The sequence below is a fragment of the Lemur catta genome, chromosome 6 (assembly GCF_020740605.2).
Source record: "Lemur catta isolate mLemCat1 chromosome 6, mLemCat1.pri, whole genome shotgun sequence".
NCBI lineage: Eukaryota > Metazoa > Chordata > Mammalia > Primates > Lemuridae > Lemur > Lemur catta.
Genome location: NC_059133.1, coordinates 56340011 through 56358188, shown reverse-complemented (window position 1 = coordinate 56358188; position 18178 = coordinate 56340011). Strand labels below are relative to the sequence as shown.

General features: G+C 56.5%; 1 protein-coding gene across 1 annotated transcript; it reads left to right on the top strand.

Annotated features, from left to right (window-relative positions):
- Window positions 1-6596: 6596 nt before the first annotated feature.
- TAMALIN (trafficking regulator and scaffold protein tamalin) lies at window positions 6597-14769 on the top strand. The gene is made up of 8 exons (XM_045553958.1): window positions 6597-6930; window positions 8985-9034; window positions 10614-10668; window positions 10771-10873; window positions 12573-12666; window positions 12768-12834; window positions 13040-13106; window positions 13588-14769. The coding sequence occupies exons 1-8, from the start codon at window positions 6679-6681 to the stop codon at window positions 14073-14075; spliced, it is 1176 nt and encodes a 391-aa protein (XP_045409914.1). The 5' UTR covers window positions 6597-6678; the 3' UTR covers window positions 14076-14769.
- Window positions 14770-18178: the final 3409 nt, after the last annotated feature.

The window sequence follows — 18178 nt, the reverse complement described above, 5'->3', positions numbered from 1 at the left end:
ACGGTACTCGCAGATCACATCCGAGAACTGCACCTCATCTCCTGGGTTGAGTAAAATCCAGCTACATTCTCCTTCATCCAGTACATGGGAAGTTGGTATTTTGAACTCAAGTGCAGGACCTTATATTTTTACCCTATTAAATTTCACTACAGAACCTGCCTTTCACGATTTTTAAATCCTGATTATTACCCTGAGTTTTCCATTGTTCTCAACTGTCTTGAGACTCTGTTGGGCTGGAGAAAATCGAGTAACTTACCTCTAGAAGTTTGCTTCAAGTTTGGCATCTATCCCGATTGTCCTTGTGTTCTGGCCATAATTATTCTGTTGACAAAGGTAACAGAGGCCCAAGTCCCTAGCTGAATTGTCATCGTGGCTGCTGCAGCTGTCTCCGTGTTCATCGGAAGGAAAGGCAAAGTGCTTAGTAGTGAATCTCAACCCAGTTCAAATGAACGCCCCTTAGAGGCCATCCTGTGAAAAGTCAGTCATCTTGCCAGGCATGGATCTAAAATTCACTAGGCTATGGATCACAGGCTCACCTTTACCATTTTGAAATCAAAATGGCAACCCTTCTGTGTGCCCTTGAAGGTTACCAATGGTGTTTCACCTTTGTAAGGCTTGTGACACAGAACTGATTCGTTTGAATGCTGTATCACCTGGGTTTTGGTTTCACACATCCTAAATTTCTGTCCCTCAGGCCATATGTCTTCTGAACTTTATAGTCCTGAGAACATGCTTACTAACCATAACCAAAACAAAATCAGAAGTAGCAGAATTCAAGAGACTGGCTCAGGAACATAAGAGGGATGCCCAAGAAAGGCGGGGGAGGGGGTAAGGGCGCTTTGGATCAAGCCAGGCATGGTGTTATTAGGGTTCTCCAGAGAAACAGAACCAGTAGAAGGTACATAGATTCATTTTCAGGAATTGACTCATGGTTGTGGGGTCTGGCAAGTCGGGAATCTGCAAGGCAAGCCAGCAGGCTAGAGACCCCGGGAAGAATTGATGTTGCAGTCCCGAGTCTGATGGCAGAATCATTCCTCAGGACACCCCAGTCTTTTAAGGCCTTCAGTTGATGGGATGAAATCCACCCACATTATGGAGGGTAATAGGCTTTACTCAGAGTCTGCTAATTTAAATGGTAGTCACATCTAAAACACCTGCACAGCAACAGCTAGACTGGTGTTTGAAAAAAAAACTGGACACTAAAGCCTGCAAGTCTTTGGGTATCACATGGTCAGGGAGGGTAGTATGTAAGGAATATGGAAGGTATCCCTGGGTCCTGAGAATTCTCCTTGGAAGCCAAAATGGGGGCTAAGGGAGTAGGAAGGTTTAAGGAACAATTGGATAGACTGGGCTCTAATAATTATTTGTTGAGCAACTTTAGTGCATAAAGCAATAGGCAGAATACAAAGATAATCCCTTCAAGGAGTTTATAATCTGGGCAGAGCAATTCAGATTTGTACAGAGGTAACAGTAAAGTGGATTTTGGCAAGTCCCAGTACAGAGCAATATGCAAGGTGTCGTGAACCACAGATGAGATGTCTAGGGAAAGAAGGGGTGTGTCCCTGCCCTCCAGGGGCTCCCTATCTGGTAGAATGGGCTAGTAAATAGATAACTACAATGGAAGGAGGTAGGTACTATAATAGGGATGGGGAGAAGGCTGTGGGAACACAGGAGAGATAGGAGGTTGGGGCCAAGCGAGGTGACATGTGTTTTGGAGTAGGCATTGGCCTGCTTAGGAGAGGAGGGGGTTTTAGTCAAAAAGAGTGTTGTCATTCAAGGACCACAGATGTTCAGCATGGCTAGAGAATGTGAGCCAGGGGTGTAACAGGGGAGTCTGTTGGAGCTGTTCCCATGCTGAGAAGTCAGCACTTCCTCCTGGGGGCCAGAAATGGCAAATATGTAGCACCAATGCCATCACTTCCCCATGACAGCTATCTCAGACTGCGCTAATCTATCAGTAATTTTTCCTCTTGACTTGGTCCCAAATTTTTCTCATGATATAATCACCCCCTAAAGCCCCCTGTCTCTTAATACAATCACACTGGGTGTTTAGTTCCAACGGAGGAATCTGGGGAGACACCAACATGCAGACCATAGCAGCAGGTTTTAAGCAGGGAGCGATGTGATCCTGTCTTTGGGGAGGATCACAGTGCTGATGTCACAAGGCAATTGCAGTGTCGGTACAGCAGGAAAAGCTGGGAGGAAAGAGAGACGGTGGGTAGAACACACAGATTTGGGGCATAATCAGATGCAGACGATGAAGGGAAAAGGGGAGCTGACTTGTTTGGGGTGCACGGGTGGATCTCAGCCTGGTGGACTTGCATGTGTTTGGGGGTTGGGGAGGTAGGTGCATGACGCTTGTCCCCTGGGAGAAGGAACCAGGGACAAAGCAACCGAGCAAGTGTGTCCACCAAGAGAGAAGAGATCTGGGAAGTCTGGGGCCCTAAGAGCTGTCATTGTCCATCTTCACTATCTGCACCTGTTCTGAAATGAGGCGGGTAAGATAACACATACCCTATGTCTCACGAGTAGGGTGCAGATACCGTAAGGAAAACTGGAGAGTTAACCTTCCTTCTGCCACGCCAACCTGTTCAAGCCAAAGATACCCTGCCTTCCCCGTCCAAGAGGCAAGATGGTCCCTGGCCTCTGGGCAGGACTAGACCCATAGACCACCCATATCCAACGCAAACGAACTACATCTACCTTGCTCCTACTCTCAGACTCCTAGCAACGGGTCTTTGGGCTGGGCTGGATCAACCCTGCCGCTGCTCTCCCTCCCCCAGGCCCCAGTACACGCACAGACACCATCCCGTGGAAATTGTTAGGTAACAGGAGCCGTTAAGAACAACCACTCCTTGCCCAGTCAGCTGCCCACCGGCTGTCCATGCCTCCTACAAGAGGTGATGTCATGCAAATGGGGGCCCAGCCCCTCATTCCTGACAGCCCAGAGAGCCAGCTGAGCCCCAGGCTTTCCGCTCCCATCTCCCCAAGCTTAGGGGCAGTGGCAGTACCCAGGGAGGAGCCCTCAGCGAACTGTTCATCCCTGCCAGTTCCGGGCCCTGAAATAACTATGCTGGAGCTCTGAGACTTGAGTCAGGCTCCAGAGGAGCCTGAGCTGCTGCACTCTAGACTCAAGTGCCCTGACTTCTGATGGTACGCTAGAGCCCGGGTAGGCTGGTGGGGCAAGATTCAGCTCTCCTCACTGCTGCCACGGGAGGCTGCTCTTATGTATCTGGCAAGGGCTTGCCCAAGGGGTGTCGCCTACACCTTGTCTGTCAGTTGGGTCCCCGCTGTCTAAGCCCCCAGCCCAGACCAAGCCCCATCCTGACTGCCAGGAGTCAGGGCAGCTGCAGCAAAAGGAAGCAAACCTGGGAGCTCATTCTCAGAGGGAGAGACTTGCTTGGGAACAAGGTACAGATTGAGTGCAGATGTCTGAGAAGCCGGAACGATGGTTTGTTCGGGGAGGTTTCCCAGAGGGGGAGGTGTCCTGGAATGAAGTTGCAGGCATGCAGAATGTCTCCCCCACCCCCAAGCTTTAAAGGGTTGCAGGAGATAGGATGAGAAGAACAGATGCTCAAGAGACTCAGGTTTAGGGGGAAGTCGCGGAGAGTTGGAGAAGGCACAGCTTTGGGAGCCTCGTGTATACTGCCTGGGGTGTGAAGGTTACTGCACCTAGAAGGCCCTCCAGCTGTCTGCCTTCTCCCTGCTGATTTTCACCTGCAGCGGCTTCAATCCAAAAAACAACTTCCTAACTGTGACAGGTGTGAGATTCCAGAACTCGGTGACCAAGGTGGAGCCTGGCGTCTCAGTTGAGCACAGATCCTCACAGGAGGGTGAGGAACCCCGGGGCATCCGTACACAGGGCTGGGACTCCAGGTGAAGTCTGATACCAGCCAGCCTTTCCGTCTGGTTTGGAGATTTTCCACTGAGAGACTCGTGGCCACCAGAGGGCATCACCACTCCATGGTGTGGCATGCTGGGCCTCCCTGTCCCCTCCTTGGAGAAATTGGGGAGATTGGGAGGAGGAAGCAGACAGGAATCTCTGAGCTCTCAAGGAGCTTGCAGCAGCTGAATAAAACAGTCTCTGGAGTCCGGAGACCTGGGTTCTAGTGGGTCCTAGTGTCTGTTCTGCCACCATCTTTCCCTCCCTTCAGTTGCCTCTGTTAAATGAGGGCTTGGACCACACAGTATCCTTTCAAGACCATAAGGCCCTTTATAGAGCTCTGAAATCCCAGGATTTGAGGAAATCATGTAAAGGGCTTGACAGTGCATTTCCTGGGCCCACCCGTACTCTGGGGTTCTCTAGGGCTCCAGTCCTTGCCGGTGGCCTCTCCCGTGGCGGCAGGGAGGCAGACTGGCCTGCACAAACTGAGGGGTGGTCTCCGCCTCCATGTCAGCCTGAAGGAGGAAGGGCTCGACAGGGCTGTGAGACACAGGTGCTCTGCCCCACACCTGTGGCGTCCACTTCTCCAGGCTTCAGGGGAGGAGGTGTCCACTAGGTAACCCTCTGGGATAGGCGAGGTGGTTACATGGTCACACAAGAGGCTGTGCAAGACACCCTTTTGATGAGTCCTTTCTGGGATAAGCGCTGGAACGAACAGAATAGAAACCATTGCCTCTCATGCCTTTGCGCCTCCCAGCCCCACCCCCACCACAGATGCCGTCTGTCAGGAGCAGGCAACAGACGGTCCAGGGGTCCATCTGTGCTAATGCTTCACAATAGAGTCCCATGTTTCCCCACTGACACCCCCTCGCCCCTCAGCTGATGGCCACTTGGTGGTGCGGGGTTGGGGGAGGGGGAGGAGGGAGAGGAAGGCACTGAGGAAGCCGACTCTGAGCTCCCGGCAGTCCCCAGCCCCTCCTACCCCCATCCAGCACGCAGCCTGCCATCTGGATCTGTGCAATCACTGAGGGGCGGAAATGCACCCTTTCCCACCCACACCTCCTGTAGGGGCTGGGGGCACAGAAGGCTGGGAGTGGGGAAGAGACACAGAGTCAGGGAGACAAGACGGGGAGGTGAGGGGACGGAGACAGACCTGTGAACTGAGATGGGCAGGAGATGGAAAGCCGTCCCTGGCCTCCTCAGGTGGACGCAGCCACTTGCCCCTCAGTGCTCCTCATGCCACGTGTCTAACACAGCACATGTACAATGTACGACTCCCTACCAGACCAAGAGCCTCTATGACGCCAGTGCCTCACCAGTATCCGGCACACAGCCGGGCTTAAGTGTTGGATGAATGAAGAACTGAAGGCTGCCTGGGTTTGGATCTCAGCTCTGCCACTGAGTGACTTAGGGCAAGACCCTCTCTGGGCCTCCATTGTCCCATCTGTAAGGATGATGATGGCACTTACTTCACAGGGCTGTTATGAAGACCAAGTGAGTTAATACATGTATGTAAAAGCACACCCAGAACAGTGTGCACAGCACACGGTAAATGCTCAATAAATGCTAACTATAAAGGTGCAACACAGATTTGGGGAGACTGGAGGAGGGTACAGAAAGGGACAGTGCATCCCTGGCCTCTGCTTAGTGGCTGATGTTGGGACACGGCGTCCCCAGCTTGTGGTGCTGATGTCCTGTGGTGGCTAGCTGCTCTTTAGACACCAGACGCCGCCTTCCACTTCCTCCTCTCACTTCTTATTCGGGCACCACTGACGACAGAGACTCAGCTGGGCCATCCCCGCCCGCCTCTCCCACAGGCTGGCAGTCATGGTAACAAACATAATGGGGGGATGGTCCCCAAGACAGGGTCAGAGAATGGCTGAGGATCGCCCCCCCCAACCCTGAGTACCCACTCAGCTGGGGCTCACCCCAACCCCACCAGTCAACTCCATAGTAAGGTGCTGCCTGCGGGGAAAGGGGGCTCTGAGCCCAGTGTCAGGAGCGGAAGAGAGGGGTATAGCGGGGACCATTCCAGACCCTTGGAGGGGACAGGCCAGAATTAAGCCTACTGCTTTTAGAATTTCCACCTCTTCTCTTTCCCCTAGATGTGGGAAGGGGAGGCAGCCTCTTTCAGCTCTTCCAGGGCAGCTGTGTAAAGGGGAAATCCTGGGCCCTCTCACTCCCGGGGGGATGGGGGGATGGGGGGGGCTTCTGCGCTGTCAGTTCAGGGGCATCTCCTCCCTCCTCCTTCAGGGACCTCACCCCTCCCGCTGCACAGGCCTGCTGCCTCTCTCGCCTGGCCTAGAGTCTCCTACAGCCCCCTGGATCCCCTCGAATCCTCCCCTGGAACCCCCAAGCTTCCTTACAATGACCCCTTACTGTGCCCCCCTGCCCCATGAATCCACAACGCGCAAGGCCCCTTCACAGAGCCCCTCCAGGCAACAACCCCTTCACAACCCCCCTCCAGGTATCGCGTAGACCCCTGCCCCCCGCCCCCCGGGCTATCCTCTCCCTCCTCCCCTCCGCAGCTAGGTTTCCCCCATTGAGTGCCGCCTGCCCGGCCGGCCGTCGAGCGCTGTGGGCGGGGCTCCGGGGCAGCCGCCCCCCGAGGGGCGGGGCCTGCCGCTCCTGGGGGCGAGGCCACCGGAGGCCGCGCCCGGCGGGGGGGGGGGGGGGGTTCCTGGAGCCTATAAAGCAAGGCGACCCGCTGCCCGCCCGGCTGGCATCCCCAAGCCGCCGCCAGCCCCGCCGAGCGGAGCCAGCGCCGCCACCAAGGGGTGCCCGGCGCCGGAGCCATGACCCTCCGCCGACTCAGGAAGCTGCAGCAGAAAGAGGAGGCGGCGGCCGCCCCGGACCCCGCCACCCGGGCTCCCGACTCAGAAGTCGCTCCCGCCGCTCCCGCCCCGACTCGGGCCTCGGGCCCCCCTGCTGCAGCCGCCACCCCTGGGCCCCCCGGGGACGAGCTGTATGCTGCGCTGGAGGACTACCACCCTGCAGAGCTGTATCGCGCGCTCGCCGTGTCCGGGGGCACCCTGCCCCGCCGAAAGGTGCGTCCCCCAGCCCCAGCCTCAGCTCGCGTGACCCCCAGCGTCCCTTCCTCGGGACCTGCTCAACCCCGCCACATCCCCATCATTGCCTGCCCACCTCACAGTATTCTCTCCTTGGGGTCCACTGAGTACCCCACCTTGCTCCCCAGCCCACCCGCAAGCCCCGTAGACTCCCCTCGGCCCCTCCTCAGAAGGCGCAAGGCCCCCGCCCGCGCCCCCGCGGCTCTGAAGCCTGTGGCCCTCGCCTCCGGGCCGCCCCAGTCCGGCGGCCTCAGCTCCACTCGCCACGCGCCGCCGCCCCGTCTGGCCCCCCCACGCCTTCCTGGACTCCGCCCCAGCACCCCTTTCCCCTGCTCGCTCCATCTGGCTTTCTGCGCCACGCCCCGCCTCCCGTGTCCAGGTGTGTCGAAGTCCCCAGGAACCCCTCGCCTGGGCCTCTCTCTCTGGTTGGAGCCGGGAGGGCTAGGGAGGCGGTGCCGCCTCTCGCCCCAAACTAGTTGAGGGTCCCAGAGCCCTGGGTGGGAGAGGGGGGCCGGCGGCCGCGCCGCGTGCGTTCTCACGCCGAGGGGTGCGTGGGGAGCCGCGGACTCCGGAGAGCACACCCTTCGAGGGGACACCCGGATTCCTGGGCTCGGGGCCGGCCGCCTTGCCCCGCGTCTGACGTGCGGGGTGCGACGGCCAGAGCTCCCTGGACTTCAGCCGGAACCGGACGCGGTGGGAGGGGTCGCAGGGCGCCCGCGGGGCAGGAAGGATGCGGGCCGCGCCCGCCCCGAGTCTCCCCCTCCGCCAGGCTCTGCCTCTGGCCCGAGGGGACCTGAGCGCTCAGAACCGACTTGAGACCCAGGTTAAGGAGAGGGGCCTGGTGGCCTTTCCCTACTCAGACCCTTCCTCCTACCCTGGCCCCCGGCTCCCCCCCACACAATGAACAGCTTGTTGAGAATTTGCATTTTATGAAAATTGGGTTGAAAGACAAAGGGGTCTCTCTGTGCTGCCCAGTCCTTCCTCCTTGGCCCATTTGGGAACTGTCCCCTCCCCTGAGGCTAATCTTTGGTTCTGGAGAAAGAGGGCCCCCTTCTTCTCCTTGCCTTGAGGCAGCTTGGAGGGAGTTAACAAGGGCACAGACCTGGAAGGCCCTGGGCTGGTTGGCTGCTCTGAGACTGGGCTTCCTCCAAGGACCAAAAATTTAGAAAGGGAAAGAGACTAGTTTTTCAAGGGCCCTGAAGAGACAGGAACCTTCAGCTCTGTCACTTCTCCCCACAAAAAGAACTCCCAATCTCTCTTAGTAAGACTTACTGTCAAGTTTGATATCTAAGATTTTTTTTTGTCCCAGAAAACAACAAAATATATGGCAATGTTGAGAGACCGAGGTGTAGTTGGGCACAGCTGGTCATAGCTAGTCACCTGCAGCTGGGATCCATAGCTGGTCCCTGAGCAGCCTGTACTTTAGGATACATGGCAGCTCTGTCTCCTTCTCTTACACATTCTGGCTGGGATTGCCAGTCCCCGGACCCCAGCTCTCCCAAGCCACACTGTCTTTGGCTGAGAAATTAGGTGGAGAGACCCGAGTGTCAGGGGGTCCCTGGAATACCTTGATAGGTGAGCCCAGGGGTTTGGATACCTGCCCTTCTTTGAATCCCACTGGGGAAGAGCCCTTGCCTCAGCTTTCAGAGTCTGGAAGGCCTGATCCCCTACAGACAGGGGTCTAGGGGGTGGAGACCATTCTAGGGTAATGACCCCCACACTTACCCCTGCCAGTGTGGAAACCAGCAGGAGGCTTAGAGATCCATGCATCTAGACCCCAAGAGGATGCTTGCGACCCTGCAGTCCCAGGTATGGGAGTATAGCCGGGGGAGAAAGCTAAGGAGTGACACCAATAGTAGCAATCGGCACCAAAGCAGGTGTGGCATTGGGAAGGGACAGACAGGCAACAAGAAGCGCCGTGTTGTGTCCAGAGCTGGAGCCCAGGTGAGGGGCCTCCTAGAGTAGGGCTCTCAGCATCTGCTCAAGGACAGCCCCCCTCTCACCTGCTCTTCCCTGACTGTCTTCCCACCCAGGGCTCAGGATTTCGCTGGAAGAATCTCAACCAGAGTCCTGAGCAGCAGCGGTGAGTCACCTCCGCCTAGCTCCTGCCAGGGTCCAAAAGGGTGTGGTGCTAGGGTGGGGGGCACACAGCACCTCAGCGCTACTGGATGTGGTGAGAGTCATTCTCCCACCCTTTAAGCATGGCTCCCCCACTGGGAGAGAGGGGCAGGTGGGGGTGTGGGCTGTATGAAGGGGTGGCAGAGAAAGGAGGTGGGGATTTTGAGTCATTAGGTGCTCCTCAGCTCACCCCCAGCCTCTGCCAGTTACCCCTCCCTGGGAAGATCTGGATCATGAGAGCTGGGAGGTGGGGGAAGCAGGCGAAGTTTGTGGGGATGTCCTAACCAGGCCTCCTGGGCTCCCCTGAGCCCTCCCAGCCCCAGCAAACTCCAGGGGCCCAGTTCCTCGCCACGCTTCATCCAGCTGCTTGGATCTGGCTACCCTGCCTTCAGTCCTATTCTGGCCCCACCCTGTGGCAGCCCTCTTTGGAGGGATTCAAGGTGTGGGCAGAAATAGGTGCTGACCCCGGGACCTGGGATCCCACAGCTTCCCTTCTCTGCCCATATCTGTCCCTGATTTAGGCTTGACTTCCTCTCCAAATGGATCAGCAAACTATGCCAGCTGGCCAGATTGGCCTGTTTGGCCCTTGAGCTAATAATCGTTTTTATATTTTTAAAAGGGTTGCAAAAAATAAAAGCAAAGAGCAGTATGTGACAGCGGCCATATGGGGCCCACAAAGAAAGCCTAAAATATTTACCATCTGGCCCTTTGCTGACCCTTCCAGAAAACCAGAGAATACTGGGGTAGACATGGAACTCCCAGTCACCCTGCTCCCTGCCCCAGTACGTGCAGAGGGGAAAAGGCCTGTGGTTCAAAGTGAGAGGAGCTCAGGTTGGAGCTGGGAGGTGCTGCTCAGCATTTGGGGGGAATATCTGGGTGAGGCTAGGAGCTGAGGGGCCTGGGCTCCAGGGCCTGTCTTAGGCTGTGAAACTTGAAGGGGCCTTTGGAGGCTGCTTTGACTCTGCCTCTGGCTGGGCGGGAAGGAAGGGGGTGGGGGTGGGCAGAGGAAACTCTGGGCTCCCCCAGCAGGCGAGCATCTGGAGCGGCTCCAGACCATTGTGTCCAGTGGGCAGGCCTTTAGTGCGGGAAGGGGCGGCCTGGAGTCTCCCCTCCCCCAGCCCCACATCTGGTGGGCTGGCCCCACTGCAGCTGGGAGGAGCAGCTGTGGTCTGGCTGAGCCTCGTGACTGGCCTCTGGGGGAGGGGCCAGTCCTCTCCCCAGTGCTGTAGAGCAGAGGAGGCTCCTGGCTGGGGCTGAATTTGGGGCCTCAGCTAGTCAGTAAGTGGCACTTGGGAGGCCAGCCATTCCCAGTGCCACCCTCCCCACAGCAGAGGCTGGACTGATTCTGTGCAGCTCCATGAAGCTGATTTTAGCTGGGTATGGGAAGGACATTCCCATAATGTGTGATGAGAGGGAGTTGTCACTGGAAACCGTGAGTCCTGCTGGAATATTCTAGACCAGACCCCAGCCTCCAGGGAGGCCCAAGACATGACACCGACATTATCCTTTCAGTCCTGATAGTCTTGACCCTGTGTCTCCTGCAGGAAAGTGCTGACTTTGGAGAAGGAGGATAACCAGACCTTCGGCTTTGAGATCCAGGTGGGAGAAGCTGTGTGCAGAGGGATGAAGGGTTGGAAGGCCAGTCTGAGGGATGGATAGACCCACGCTGCCCCCAGCTGAGGGTGCCCTTGTCTGTTACAGACTTATGGCCTTCATCACCGGGAGGAGCAGCGCGTGGAGATGGTGACCTTTGTCTGCCGAGTTCATGAGTCCAGCCCTGCCCAGCTGGCAGGGCTTACACCAGGTGGGGCCTGGGCCTAGGACACAGGGCTTTGGGAAGGGGCTATGACCTTACTCCCAAGCAGAAGGGGTGAGAAATCCCTCCTGAAATCAGTCCCCTTCCTTCTCTTACTTTGAGAAGGCCAGAAAGAAGAATGGATAGAAGCTAGGCTTTGGATCCAGTAAATTTGCCATTTACTGTGTGATCCTACACTGTCCCATCTGCAAAATGGGGGTAATAATATGTTCCCCCTACCCCCATCACAGCACAGCACCAGGGCCTGGTAAACAGTGAACGTTGCTGCTGCTGCTGTTTTGCTCCCTCCTGCCAGTCTGGCAATCCAGCCGGCACAGGAGCTGGGGAAGAAGCCACATTCCATTAGATCTGCTTTATACTGGAGGTCAGGTCCTATTCAGCCCCAACCTGGCCCAACTCTGGGGAACCTACGTTACTTCCTCGAACAAGGAAATGATGCCTCAGTAGAAGACCCCCAGGATCAAGCAAATCTAGAGTCTTCAGTTTCCAGGAAGGGGCAGGCTGAGACTGCACGAATCACTGCCCTCCTCACAACTCTATCACCATTTTTGCCCCTAAGCCCCTTACCTCCTTGCCCACTTACCAGAAACGTTTGGTAGCTGTCTTGGTTCATTTTCTGTTGCTATATATAACAGGATAGCTGAGACTGGTTAATTTATACAGGAAAGAAGTTCATTTAGTTCATGGCTCTGGAGGCTGGGAAGTTCAAGATTGGGCAGCTGTATCTGGCAAGGGCCTCATGCTATGTCATAACATGGTGGATGGCATCTCGTGGTGGAAACACATACAAGAATGGCGAGTAGGCACATGCAAAAGAGACAAAACACAAGTGGCAAGCTCACTTTGTATTAATAACAATCTGCTGTTAAGGTAACTAATTGCTGTGCCAGAGCAAGAACTCACTCCCAGCAAACAGCATTAATCATGAGGGCAGATCCCTCATGACCCAAATGCCTCTCAAAGGTCCTACCACCTCTCAACATGGTTACACTGGGGATGAAGCCTCAACCTGGGTTTTGGTGGGGACAAACCATATTCAAACCATGGCAGTAGCCAAGTGGTATATTGCAACTTTGCAAAGTAGTTTCACGCTCTCCCTGCTGTCATCCCTGAGGTAACCAGAGCAGGGATCCATACCCCCTTTCACAGATGGGAAAGAGTCCTCTGAAACAGCGGCATGCGCTGCCACATGGAGGCCCAGGGTATCAGAAGCTGAGGGCTCATGCCTGGGGCCAGGGTTTCCAGCTGGGTGCTATTCCCCCTGCCCCCTTCCTGTCTCTATTGGGTCTCATGACAGGCATGGGCCAGACAGAAATAACCAACTCTGGGGGAAGCACAGGGGCCTGGGAGTGCTCAGCCTTTGAGGACAGCTTCCTGAGGGTAGGGTTAGGGTGTGGGTGTATGAGGGCCCAGCCCCTCTGAGGTTCCCGGCCCTCTGCTGGGGTGCTGGGCCAGGACAAGCTGGTAGTCACTAGAGGCAGGGAAGAGTAGCTGTGGTTCTGAGTGTGTGATCTGAATGGGGTGAAAGAGGTGTCAGAAGAGGTCCCCAAAACTGTGAGGAGTCGGCGAAGGGAGTTCAGCAGTATGCCTGGGGCTTGCTACCCTTTCCCTTTCCAGCCAAGATAGGGGCTGGAATTCTTCCATCATGCCCTGTGGAGCAGATACTGAACCCCTCTCTGCCTGGCAGGGGACACCATCGCCAGCGTCAATGGCCTGAATGTGGAAGGCATCCGACATCGAGAGATTGTTGACATCATTAAGGCGTCTGGCAACGTCCTCAGGTATGTCTGTGTAGGTGCCATGGTACCTGAGGGTTCCTGGGCTCGGCCTCTTGGTTTCCTCGGCCTGTGAGCTCACTTGGCCTTTGATCCCCTAACCTCAGACTGGAAACTCTGTATGGGACATCAATCCGGAAGGCGGAACTGGAGGCTCGCCTGCAGTACCTGAAGGTAGGGGAGCCCAGTGATGTCCAGCCTCCTCTCCTCTTCCCAAGCCCCTGCCCTTCAGCTCCTACTCTTTCTGAGGGGATCATTTATGTCTGAACCTCCTTTAACCTTAAGTTTCTTCTGTGTATTCCATGATCCCTCACTCTATACCCATATCCTGCTAGTTTCCTGGTAGCTCCTGACAGTGGGGTGGGGCCGTCTCTTGCAGCAAACCCTATATGAGAAGTGGGGAGAATACAGGTCCTTGATGGTGCAGGAGCAGCGGCTGGTGCACGGTGAGTAGACTTGGGGGGTGAAAGGCCACTTGCTTCCCTACTGACACCCCCACCTGTGCTTCCCCCTCAGAACTAGTGGGTTACTCCCCTCTCCAAAGTGGAGAAAGGTTTGTTGAGCTACTACTTAGGGTACAGTTCTGCCCTGGGCTGCTGCACATTTAGTTATTTTCATAATAGCCCTCTGAAGGTAAGCACTAGATAGTATTGACTCTGTTTTACAGATGGGAACACCAAGGCTCAGGGAGCTTGTTTCAATCCTTTCCAAGGCCCTTGTGTCCTAAGTGGTCCTCCTAAGGCTCTGAGTTGTAATTCCTGTTTTACAGACCAGGGGAGTGGGGCTCAGGTTTGTGAATAGCAAGGGCCACACAGACAGTCGATAGGAAGGAACTAAGATCCCGCGCTCATGCCCTCTGACCCTTTGCCGAGGACACATCCGGCCCCAGGCCTGACGGCCCTCCCTGTGCATCTTCTGCCTCTGCAGGCCTCGTGGTGAAGGACCCGAGCATCTACGACACGTTGGAGTCGGTACGCTCCTGCCTCTATGGTGCGGGCCTGCTCCCTGGCTCGCTGCCCTTCGGGCCTCTGCTCGCTGTGCCCGGGGGCCCCCGCGGGGGCGCACGGCGAGCCGGGGGCGACACCGACGACGCCGTCTACCACACCTGCTTCTTTGGGGACTCTGAGCCACCCGCGCTGCCACCCCCGCCGCCCCCCGCCCGCGTCCTGGGGGGCCCCGCCGAGGTCCCGGACCCCGGGTCGTGTCCCGGACCGCGGGCCGCGCTGAGCCGCAGCGCCAGTGTGCGCTGCGCGGGCCCCGGGGGCGGCGGGGGCGCGCTCTGGACTGAGGCCCGCGAGCAGGCCCTGTGCGGCCCCGGCCTGCGCAAAACCAAGTACCGCAGCTTCCGCCGGCGGCTGCTCAAGTTCATCCCCGGACTCAACCGCTCCCTAGAGGAGGAGGAGAGCCAGCTGTAGGGGCGGGGGCGGGCAGGGGAGGTATTTATTTATTTATTCATTCATTCGTATCCGCCAGTGCAAAGTGGGGGTGCTGGGCCAGGAGGACCCCAGGAGCCCAAAGCAGCGGGAGAGGGTCCTTGCGTGCCCTGGCCGGTTCACTGAGGGAGTGGGGGGCCCAGACCCCTTCTCTCCTCCTCCCCTAAACCACAGTGGGAGCTGGGGCAGGGGGAGAACCAGGCAATCAGGGTTGGGAGTGGTTTGGGGGCCAAAGATGGGTCATGCTATCGTACAGTCTGGGTCAGTAGTGCCTTGTGGGGTGTCCAGGAACACTTCCCCACCGGGGAGTGGTGGACCCTGTCCCACGAAGCCCTCTCCTCAGCTTTACCTGCTCCCCCAGTCCTTAGCCCCGGGGAGAAATGGCCCGTGGTGGGCCACCCCCCACCCTCCACACACACGCAGTTCCAGTGGACCAGTGGGCCCCAGGGAGCATAAGGTGCTGGTCCCCTCTCTCCTAGCCTTGACCCCTAAGGGCTTGGCCCCTTCCAGGGGCCTGTAACTACGTGGGGTCCTGGGACAGGGGTCCTGGGTTCTGTGCGCCTTGGGAACAGGAGCCAGCATATTCAGGTGGGGTGGGGGCAGCACAGACTGTTCCACCATTTTGCATATCGTTGCTTCTGAACCACAAAGTATATAAAATTGACGGTTTTTTGCATCTGTGTCAGCGTGGTGACTGCCTGAGGGGGAGGAGTGGGCTCGGGCAAGCTCTGACTCCACCGTGCAGCCCCTTCCAAACACACACACACACACACACACACACACACACACACACACACACACACACACACTGTTTTACATCTTATTTTCTTGCAGCCTGAAGCCAGGGAAATAGTCTGGGAGATTTTAATTTACACGTGTGGGCCTCAACTAGAGGCGCCACACCCTCATCAGACCTTGGGCCTCGTGTTTAAATACATCTTGAGCCTCGCTCCCCAAATACCCACAACAGGTGGCGGCCAAGGCTTGTCTAAAGTCGTTAACTATCCCTGTGGAAATAAGCATGCTTGCCACCCCTCTTTTCCCAGTCTGAGGTCTCCCTTGAGGGGCAGAAGCTAGATCTGCAGGGCACCTTAGCCATCATCCCCCCAGCCTGCGACAGGCCCCCATCACTGCTCACTCCACTGCTCTAGAATTCAACAGTTTCCAGTACTCTTAGAATGAGATCCAACTCCTGTGCTGTGGTGTCTGACCCCTGCCGGCCTCCCCCGACTCCCTGCTCTGGCTGCAGCCGTTGCCGTACCTGGTGCTCTTCAGACCCCTTCCATTGGGGTCTCTGCAGTGCTCTTCCCTCCTGGGGCTCCTTCAGTCCTCAGCTCTGCCCCTCAAAGGCCTTCCCACCCAGTTGAAAAGACAGTCATACCCTCCTCTGTGACAGATCCGTGTTTTATTTTCATCATAGTACACATCACCATCTGAAATTGTCTTCACTTTTATAGGTTTTGAGTTTTGCCTGCCCTCCCCACCCATTGGGATGCACGCTCCTTGCCGCAGGACTCAGGGACCTTTTCTGCCTGAGTCACTGCTTGCTTCTTGCCTGCTGCTAGCACGTAGTAGACCCTCTATACAGTGTGTGCTAAAGCATCTCCAGGAGGTGTTCACCACCTTCTTTGAGGTGACCTAGGGCAAGTAACCTGTCTGGGGTCATACAGCAAGCTAGTGGCACAGGTGGCCTTGGGATTTGAGACTCCTGCTCCAGTGCTCTTCCCTGGTAGTAACCAGCATACATTGGGTGGCTTTAAGAGAGGTCTACATGGACCCTCCCACCCTCTTCCTCCTGCACCACTGTATTTGCCTCCTGAATGAGTTCCCTGTTTCCTCTCTTGCCCCTGACCCATCCCTTTTCTACACAGCAGTCAGAGCACAGTTTTTAAAAAGGAAGATGGATCACAACCCTCCTCTGCTTAAAACTCTTTATGGCTTCCCCTGGAATAAAAGAATGAAGTCCAAACCTTTACTGTGGCCTGTCCATAACACATTGTCCCTCTGGGCAGACAAATTACAAAAGGGCATCCCTTTCTCTGGGTTAACAGCAGCCACAGAGGCCCAACAATTTGGCAGCTAGGAGCTTTTGTGCAGTGCCCAACTTCTGCAACTATATTGGAATGCCCTGCATGAGACTCTCCAGGATCTGGTCCCTGTCTCTGTCTTCAATCTCAAGTTGTTTCTCCTTCCATGTCACTTATATCTAAGCCATACTATTCTTTCTGTTCCTAATATGCCAAACCGTTTTCTGCCTCTGGCCTTTGCTCATGCTCTTCTCTCTTTCTGGAATACTCTCCTTTGCAAGACTGATTCCTCCATCATGTCTGAGCTTAAACATCCCTCTGCAGAGAGGTTCCCCTGATCTGATCTGGAGTAGTTCCCTGTCCCCATTATGGTTTACCTGGAGTCCCCTATTTTTTTCTTTATGGCTCTTTCTCTCAATTGGTAATTATACTGGCAACTTTTGTATCTGTCTCTTGCCTTTGTGAGGGCAGGAACCCCAGCCTTGTTTAGAGTTGTACCTTAGGGCCTAACAGGGAGCCTGGCACGCAGAAGGGATTCAAGAAACACATGTTGAATAAGTGATGCCCCCCTGGGGGCATAGGAGTAACCACCTCCCACCTCGGCCCCTCCTCTGCTCCATCTGTAGCTGGCAGCTGTGGGCCCTTCTCCCCAAATCCCCTTGGGGCTGGGTGGTGGCTCCAGCCAGGGCACCTGCACCTGGCTGCCCTGCCCTCCACAGTCCTGGGAAGAGAGGACATTTAAGAAAATGGAGCTTCCCCAGCTCCCTGTTTGAACAGCTGCTATGCAGCAATGACAAACATCAGCTCCCAGGGGCTCAGGTCTAGGGGAGGGGCCCTCTCACACATTTGTTCCTAGAGCCCAGGGCTGCCAGGAGACCAACTGTCTGGGCACAGCCTAGCACCTTACTGGGCGGGGGTGGGGGTGGGAGCTGCAGGGAGATTTTTCCTCCCAGAGTAGATTTCCAAACCCTCTCCCACCAGTCTGTCCCCACTCCCTGCCATGCAGCTAGTCTTGGGAGTGATGTCAGTGTTCCCTCACCCCGGCTGATGGGGGCTCCTGGCTGGTGGCTGTGCCTCCCAGGGGAGGGTGAGGGGTGCCCAGGGCGGGTCTGGATCCCACCTCTCAGCTGATGAGATGACGGCACCAGCACAGCAGCCTCCTGCCGTGTAGGTGGGTGACAGGGAGTGACTAATGTGCGAGCTGCGATGCTAAAAATTAACCCAGGGATCGTGTTTGGCGGAGGGGGTGGGGGTGGATGGGAAAAGGAGCAGGGACTCAGAATATTGTGTGGTCGGTATTCCCCCTGCCCTGCCTTCCCTCCTTCGCCTCCCACCAGCCTTCTGCTCCTCTCAAAGCCTCAGGGGACTCTGAGGGAGCCCTTCTCCCACCCCAGGACAGAAGGGGCCCCCAACAATTCCAGGGGAGGAGAGAAGACCCCACTCGAGGTCTCATGCATGGTGGGGTGAGGACACGGCCCTGAAAATGGGGTTCTGGTCTGAGCTCCCCACAGACCAGAGGAAGGAGGAAGGGGTGTGATGACAGGGCCAAAGAGATGGAGAGGAATCAGTTGGGCCTGCAAGGCTGTGGGGCTCACTATGGGAGAAGAGGCGGGGGCCTGACGGGTATATGAAGGCAGGATCTGAAAGGTGCCAGAGAGCAAAGGGAGGAGGGCATGGTCCAGAGGGATCCAAGTCCCACGCATGCGGGTGGTGTCCTCGAGTGGGGTGAGAACATCCCACCAGAGTGGGGGAGAGTGGAGGGCTCTTGGGACTTGGTTCCGGGCCACAGAAGGGGCGTGAGCTTAGAGAAGAGCTTCACTGGCACATGGGAGAAAACCTGTTAGGAGTGAGGCCACGAGCACTTCCATTTCCCCTGGAGACCACAGCAGAGAACTGGGGCTGAACGCAGCAGGAGAAGGTGAGACAGCAGGGGGCACCGTCTGCCCACCAGCCAGACGCTCACACGGCTGGGGAAGTGAGGGAGGCTGTGGGATTCCCCGGGTCAGGAGAGACGTCAGGTCGCTTGGTAGGGATGTTTTCTGGTCCTGCATTGACGGG

What these genes read in the sequence shown, in the direction of transcription:
- TAMALIN (XM_045553958.1), top strand. Translation starts at nt 6,679, where the DNA reads ATGACCCTCCGCCGACTCAGGAAGCTGCAGCAGAAAGAGGAGGCGGCG. An exon ending in GCTGGCAGGGCTTACACCAG is followed by an intron (nt 10,874 to 12,572) that starts GTGGGGCCTGGG and finishes TCTGCCTGGCAG; the next exon opens with GGGACACCATCGCCAGCGTC. An exon ending in GCGTCTGGCAACGTCCTCAG is followed by an intron (nt 12,667 to 12,767) that starts GTATGTCTGTGT and finishes CCCTAACCTCAG; the next exon opens with ACTGGAAACTCTGTATGGGA.